At 37.4% G+C, this 8,334-nt stretch overlaps 1 protein-coding gene across 1 annotated transcript; it reads right to left on the bottom strand.

Annotated features, from left to right (window-relative positions):
• Window positions 1–4,678: 4,678 nt before the first annotated feature.
• LOC141637636 (uncharacterized) lies at window positions 4,679–6,333 on the bottom strand. The gene is made up of 3 exons (XM_074447109.1): window positions 5,691–6,333; window positions 4,853–5,237; window positions 4,679–4,769 (listed from the first exon to the last, which is right to left on the bottom strand). Exons 1-3 carry the CDS (start codon window positions 6,331–6,333, stop codon window positions 4,679–4,681), a joined length of 1,119 nt encoding a protein of 372 aa, XP_074303210.1.
• Window positions 6,334–8,334: the final 2,001 nt, after the last annotated feature.

Raw genomic sequence — 8,334 nt, 5'->3', positions numbered from 1 at the left:
GCTTTGAAGAACATTGTCCCTATTTTGGCTCTCCTCTAGCACTTGTTTGAAGAAATTTTGTTGATCCCCCATCATTTGGAGAATCACATTTTGAATGGGTTCATTTTCTTGTTGTGGGTGGGTGTGAAAGTGCTCATATTGTGGCAATTGAAAGTCATTTTAAAGTGGGTATTGGGTGGGTGGTTGTTGTGGATATCGGATGTGGTGATTTTGGTAGGAAAATTTGGGGTAGTGGTTAGGATTTTCATTGTACAAATAGTAAGGTAGGTTTGTGTTGACTTGCTTCTCAAACTCCCCATACCCATGGTCATACTCAAAAGATCCACCACATACTCCATATGTCAAGTCTTGAGCCATCATAGCTAAGACAAGGAAACAACTACAAGCATGGAAACTACACAAAAACGGTAAGAACAATCCTTGAGGAACAAGTTCCTCAAGGTGAAAGCAAAATGAAAATAGACAAATAAGTAAGAACGTAATCACATAGCACCATCCCCGGCAACGGCGCCATTTTGATGTGGGTGCGTGATGTCGTCGGGTCACATCCAATCAAACACATTTATAATACTCAACAAACAACTAGTTAGCGGTAAGTCGAGGTCGATCCATGGGACAGTGTGCTTTGGGTTCTAAGTCTATCTATCTCAATTTATGCTAGTGTCACAGTTTGTTTGGGTTTGTAGTTGTGTTCTAGACTAATAAAAGCAATAAAGTAAAACAAGCAATAAAAGGAAGGATGTAAACAAATGATTAAAAGTGCTAGGATATCATGGGGTCATAGAGGATTCATGATGTTGATCATACAAACATGTTTACAATTATAAGCAAGCAATTAGTGTTGTGGAGGAACCGAGTTGGTTTATGTCTTACGGTTCTTAGGAAGAGTTGGGTCCCGGAGCCGAATCGATTAGATTGTACAACACCTACAAGTCGACTTACTTTCCTCCTAATCAACTTCTATGCATGGTCTAACAAGACTCGAGTTGGTTTATATGTTACAAGTCAAGTTGAATAGATGAGAGATGGTTGTAAATGCAAGGATTCATAGGCTTAGCATTTCATCAAACATAACATGTGCATAAAGTTGACATCACAACAAGCAAGCAAATTAAATATGTGAACACATTAGATTAAGCATGAATCAATCCCATGTTTGGTTTCCCTTTAATTACCCACTAATCCTAACTAAGAGATTACTCACTCATTTTCATGTTTAACATGCTAACAAGGTTGTCAATCGTATTAACAAGGTAAAACATGATGAACAAGTAAGAAAGATTAACAATAATTAAAACAAGGATTAAGAGAATTATACCTATGGAGATTCCAAAATAATAATGCAAAGAATGATAGAAGAAACTTGATTGATTGATGAAGGGTTGTCAATCCTCCAATAATAACCCAATAATCTTCAATTACCCAAAATTAACAAACTTGAACAATAATTAAGGAGAGATTAATGTGAGATTTGTGGAAAGATTAAAGAGTAATCTATTCTAATTTATTCCTAATCTAATATAAGAGGAATTTCTAATGTGGAGGCTCTCTACTCTAAAAACTTCCTCTCTTGATTATTTACAAATGGGGTATATATAGTAGAGCTTCATTAGGTTAACTAAGGCTAAATTATTAATTACATTTTTGAGTTTTAAGCAGGGAAACGCTAGTCTTTTTGGAGAGATGAGCATCTCGGCTGAAGACGTTTGCGGTCCGTACGTCCAGGAGGGGAAGACGCTCGATTCTCGCAGGGGTGGACGGGCGTCTTTCTGCAAATCCGCTCAGATTGTGGCGGAGGAATCCGAGCGTCTTCGTGGCTTGGTCGCTCGGATTCTCATCTTGGACGGGCGTCTTGCCTGTCTGGCCGCTCGGTTTCTGCTTCAGAATCCTTTTTCTTTACTTTCTTCTTATTCTTGTAGGATTGGTCTTTAGTTCTCACTTTCTCTTCATACTAGTCCATCAAATATCGTCAATAGGCTTCCAAATATGCACAAAAGACGGGAATTTCCGCTTTATTATCTCCTTTCCTATAAAACATATAAAATGCACTAGGAAAGCAAAATAGAAAGCATTTGACGGATAAAATGGCTATGGAATGTTATAATAGTATGCAAAATAGGCTCAATTAGGGGACTAAATATGCGCAAATATTGTTCACATCAAGATGCGTTTGTTGAATCGTTTAGCAAACAAGACCGTTTCTTCCTCTATTTCAGCATCTTCTTCTTCCTTAGCAGAAGCTTGTAAAGCCATGCTTTTAGTGTTACTGGCCTCGGCCTCATCGTCTTCCAGGACGAGTTCATGAGCCATGAGAGCACCAATAAGTTCTGCATAAGGAAGAGAAGTAAGATCTCTGACTTCTTCCATGACCGTGACCTTGGGACGCCATTTCTTGGTTAGACTCCTATGTACTTTTCTAGCAATATCCTCGGAGTTAAAAGTTTTACCAAGATTCTTGAGCTCATTGACTATAGAAGAAAATCGTGCTGACATGCTATCAAGTGATTCATTCTTTTCCATTCTAAAAAGTTCATCTTTTTGAATCAGCAAGTCAATGCGATATTTCCTTACAGCCGATGTTCCTTCATAGGCCAACTCAAGACCATCCCATATTTCTTTGGCCGAAGTGCAAGAGGAAAAACGATCGAATTCAATCGATGTCATGCCGTTTTGTAACAGGCTTATCGCTTTCGATTTTTTCTCAGCCTTCTTGTAATCAGCCTCAATATAGTCTTCTTCCTTTTTCTCATAGGTAGTGCCTTCCGAAGATGCGACCAAAATTTTATGTGGTCCATTCTTTATAATCGTCCAGCACTCCCAATCATGTCCTTTTATGTAGTGTGTCATCATGTTTTTCCAAAGTCCATAATTTTTCCTATCAAAGACAGGACACTTAAGATACTTGTAATCCATTTCACACGTGTAAGGCAGCGGAATAAAAATAAAATAAAAAGATAAAAAGATAAGCGGATCTAGCCTCTTAGCGGTTAGGCAATCAAGAGCATGAGGCTCTGATACCAATTGAAGAGTCTATCACACCCGAAATACTCGAGAGGGGGGGTGAATTGAGTATTTAAAAAATTATGCGTACTTTTTATTTTATATCAAGGTAATTAATTACTTAAAGTTTATTGATTAAACTTTAACTAATTAACTAAATGATTGTGAACGTAATGAAATGATTGGAATGAAAATTGAAAGGACACACGATATTTGAAGTGGTTCAGCTTCACACGTCGAAGCCTACGTCCACTATTCTCGATTAATAATCTTAATATCTTACTCCGGATTACAAAATTATCAACCAAACTCGTATAGCTAACTCTAGCTATAACTCAAATTTGAATATCACTAGATATTCGGTTTTGACTATCTTAAGTTACTAAGAAAGCACTTGATTGTTCTTCTAAGTGTTCACACAATTGAACGAGTAAGAAACAATACGAAGTACTATTATCTTATGACGTAACCTTAAGAAAAATAATAAGCAAAATAAAGAGCACGACTTTTCGCAAGATTTTCAAATGTAAAACAATGAAAATAGTAAATTGAAAATTAAACTCTAATTTGTTTGCACGAGATTTTTATATTTCGAAAAGCTTAACTAGAACAAGGAATGATCATGCGTATTTATAGTAGAAGAGAGAACTAGGGTTTGCACGAAACCCTAGGATGCCGTGAGATAGGCGGCATGCTTTGAAAGAGATAAATCTTTATCTCTTTCCTAATTCAATCCAAGATATTATAGTTTAAGTAAATAGGATAAAAGTGAATCTTATTTTTTCTATAACTATATCTTTAAGATTTTCAGATAAGTAAACAAATTAAATCATGTATATATTTAAGATAAGAAAATATCTTATAAAAATATAAGTTAGATTTAATTAGATAGGTTACTTGTACTAGAGGACTTGTTAAACCTAAAGGTTTGAAGCCAGCGGCCGAAACCCTAGGCCCGTGTCCATCTAGACGAAAATCCCTCTTCTTGTATTAGGGTTAGGTTAAAATAAACTAGCAAACCGTAGGTAGCATGACGACCCTCAAGTCATTTTACTAACCAATAGAGATATGCAAGTTATCCTTTATAACAACCCATATATCAACTCCACTATAGATACATATGATTTCGAAATATGTTTAAAGAATTTTATCCTTTGAAAAATGATTTTAAAACTATTAAAATCGTGCTATTAAAATGCTACCCAAAGTTATAGTAGAAACAGCTATAACTTTAAGTTTGGTAAGTAAAGTTATAGGTGAAATAGCTATAACTTTACCTTCCCAATATTCCTTTCTTAAGATACCGTCATTAGATGAAGACCTATACTAGCTAATCTTCCTGGAGATCTTCAGTGATAGGATCATCTCTTTATCTTGACCAAAAGCTCTTCATCTTGAGCTTTGTTAAAGACTTGATCTAGCCTTTTGCTTGAGTGATCATCATACTTGAAACTTGTTACAGTTACTATGATGCTTTAAGAATCTTCAATGTTATAGCTCAAGCTGCTATAACATTACTTGAATGATGCCTCACAAATCTTCAATGTTATAGCTAAGAATGCTATAACATTACTTGCTAAACTTGTAAACCTAAGTTAATATAACAAAGACTAAACAAACGATTACAAGCAAGAGTATATATAAAACAAAGCACACACTTGTCATTATCAAAACTTAATCATAAATCTATATGGTCCAACACAAGTATTCCATACAAAGGGCGAAAAGTAAGGGGGAAAGGGGTTCCCCTTGCCTTACGCCTCTTTTGCCTGAGAAAAAGCCAAGTGTGTTGTCATTGATGTTCAATGAGTAGGATGGAGTAGTGACATAGGTCATGACTCGGTTTATAAACCTCTTAGAAAATTGCATGGCACACAACATCTGCTTTACAAGCACCCACTCCACAGTATCATAAGCTTTCCTAAGATCAATCTTGATTAAACATCTTGGAGAAGCAGCCTTTCTATTGTATAATCTCACTAAATCTTGACCAATTAACACATTCTCAACAATATTCCTCCCTTTGATAAATGCCCCCTGACTACTACTAACTATATCAGGTAATACCTCTCCCAGTCTACTAAACAAGATTTTTTCAATACTTTTGTATATGATATTGTAGCAAGCTATGGGACGATATTCCAGTACAGAGACTGGGTTACTGGCCTTTGGGATAAGGGTTAAAGTAGTAGTATTGAGTTGTTTTAGCAGTTGCCCTGTCTTGAAGAAGTCTAACACTGCATCAATGATATCCTAACCTACCACATCCCAGGAATCTCTATAAAACCGACTGGAGAAGCTATCAGGTCCAGGTGACTTGATGGCAAGGATGGAGAAGATACTGTTCTTAACCTCATTAGGGCAAACAGGCTTGAACAGTATAGTTTTATGATGAGATTTGATCAGAGGACCAGCCCTTATAGTAGGAATATGAACTGCTCAATGTCTTGAGAGTTCATTAGGGCAAATACGCTTGCTTGTGCCTAATAAATCTTCGTAATAGTTCAAAAACTCTTGCTCAATGTCTTGAGAGTTAGTATGGCAGATGCCATCCTTGTCATATATTTGCATAATTTTGTTATGAAGCGGTTTACTCTTGATTTGAGCATGAAAAAACTGAGTATTTTCATCTCCCTATTTAATCCACTCCACTTTAGCTTTTTGACAAAGAAAGCTATGGTGGGATTTACAGAGCTCTCTATAAGATTTAGAAGCTTCCAATTCCTCATTCAAAATCATCATATTTCTGGTATCACTATGCATCTGCTCTTGGATAGTATCCAATCTAACCTTTGCAATCCCAACGGCTTTTTCAATGTTAGAGTATCCATTTCTATTTAGTTCTTTCAAAGGCCTCTTGAGATTTTTCAACTTTGTTACAACCTGGTACATGGTAGTGCCTGAAACTCTCTTACTCCAGTGAGAATGCATCAGAGCTTTAAAATTTGGGTCTTGCCTCCACATATTGAAATATCTGAAGTGGGGCTTCCTCTGTCTCACTATTTTCCTGTAGGAGATGCAAGGATTGTGATTATATAGTCCCTCAGGTAGTAAATAAGCATAACATTCAGGATATTTATGCATCCAATCAGCATTCACCAAACATCTGTCAATTCTTGAGAACACCCTGGATTGAGGCTCATACTTATTATTCCAGGTGTAAAAAGCCCCTTGTCCTTTAACATCAACCACTTCATAGTACTCAACACAAGCTCTAAAGTCTTCTATATCAGACCAAAGGACAGGTCTACGAATTTTCTCATTAAAACCTAGCACATTGTTGAAGTCTCCACTGATACAGCAAGGTTCATCACACCCATCTTTAATATGCATCAAATCTGTCCATAAATCCCTTTATCCTCATAATCATTAAAACCATATACAGGAGTTGTGACACCCCCATACTCCAAGTGCCTTATCAGGACCACTTAAGGTATGGAAACGTCACCATCTCGGTTTTCCAAGGCAATGATAATCATAAGATAATAACGAAACATAATTAAAAGTAAAATAATGTAAAATAATATCAAAACTATAAAATGTCTGACACAGCGGAAGACTTCTAAACTGCAACGTGGTGACTCGTCCCAGCTATCCCATATGCATCGTCTCATACCTTCTCAATAAATGCTCACCACCCCCGAATGGATCACCACAGTTTTTAAAACATTTAAACGGGGTCAGTACTAATTACACAAAAAAACAATGCCACAATGAAACAAGTACACAAACAGCTCAAACAGCTCAACACAACCCCAGACTCCATCTCCAATCTCCACACAACTGACTAAACACTAAAGTGTGTAGTCCTGCCAGAGTACTCATCGCAACAAGTACTTCACACCGCCAGTGGGGGACCGCAGCCGTACCCACCAAATACCCGCTCATCACCACTGAGCCATAAACCCAAGTTTCCTTAATGTGCACATCCTCTCCTGTGGCGGGTTCAACAGATGGCGAACCAAGGGCGTGAAGCCACTCCCGCAAGTGATCCCACTCAGCCAGGAATGCGCCCCGAAGATCACAGACAGCTATACAACAATAATTATACAACATTGCCAACAATCACCAAATCAGAATCCAATGCCACAACGATATACAACGACAACAACAGTAATCACCAACCACACTTATGTAATTAATAATGAGTAGGGAAAACCCTACCTGGAACAGCAATCACCAAGATCGTCACAATCAGCTAATCAACATCGTCCTTCACTGAAATTACTTCCCATCAAACATACAATCATACAATCACAATCTAACATCAACAATACTCCCCAAAACCCCCAAATTACCCAATTAGGGTTTCGACCAACTATAACAAAACATTATAAAAATTATATAAAAGGCTTACCCTCGACACAAGGATCACAACGGCGTAAAGAACAAGATGATCCGACACTCCTAGCCTTGGGGATTTGTTAACAATACGAGGAACACACATACGTAACTTCTTTTCTTCTCAAAAGGGGTTTTTAGAATGATAAAAGAGATTAAGAAAGATGACGGAGGCTTTATATACTAATCCCGCATTATTAACAAAACCCGTCAAAATCACCCGTAAAACACACTTACTCGATCGAGTAAGTGACATACTCGATCGAGTGCCCCTTACTCTATCGAGTGCCACACGTACTCGATCGAGTACCCATCAGGCAGACTACTATTTTGCGTAAAACATACTTACTCGACAGAGTAAACCCCACTCGATAGAGTACCCATAGACATAGAAAACTGTAGTATTACAGTCTTCCCTCCTTAAAAGGAACTTCGTCCCCGAAGTTCAACTCATACATCTAAACAAACATACTAACTCGATTAAGACACAACAACGCAACTACGAACTCAAAACAAAACCCCAACCTATAAAACATGAACTCTTAACACCAACTCCACCAACTATGCCTACCTCCACAACACGGGTCACGATATCGTATCAACTACATCATAGTCTCTCTCGACACCAACTCCAAACACTACCAACTACTATCCACAAACGCTGCTAGCTCTGTAACATATTATCCACTAGAAAATGCGATATCAAGAAACTCATAACATCAAACGGAATGTTACATTCTACCACCCTTAAAAGGAACTTCGTCCTCGAAGTTTACTCACGCTCATAAACATCATCATCCAACTACCAAAATTATCGAACTCATAAATATCATCATCCAACTGTCAACACTATTGAAATATTCTCACCATCCTAGACATCACACTACTACAAGCACGACCATGACCTTTTTAACAATATCAACCACAATACAAATCCATCTTTTATGCTACATCAACGCTCTACTTCCAATTATACTACAACCTGCACAACCA

The sequence above is a fragment of the Silene latifolia genome, unplaced genomic scaffold (genome assembly GCF_048544455.1).
Source record: "Silene latifolia isolate original U9 population unplaced genomic scaffold, ASM4854445v1 scaffold_124, whole genome shotgun sequence".
In the NCBI taxonomy this organism is placed as follows: Eukaryota; Viridiplantae; Streptophyta; class Magnoliopsida; order Caryophyllales; family Caryophyllaceae; genus Silene; species Silene latifolia.
Note: the sequence above shows the minus strand (reverse complement) of the source record. Positions and strands in the feature narration are given on the sequence as shown.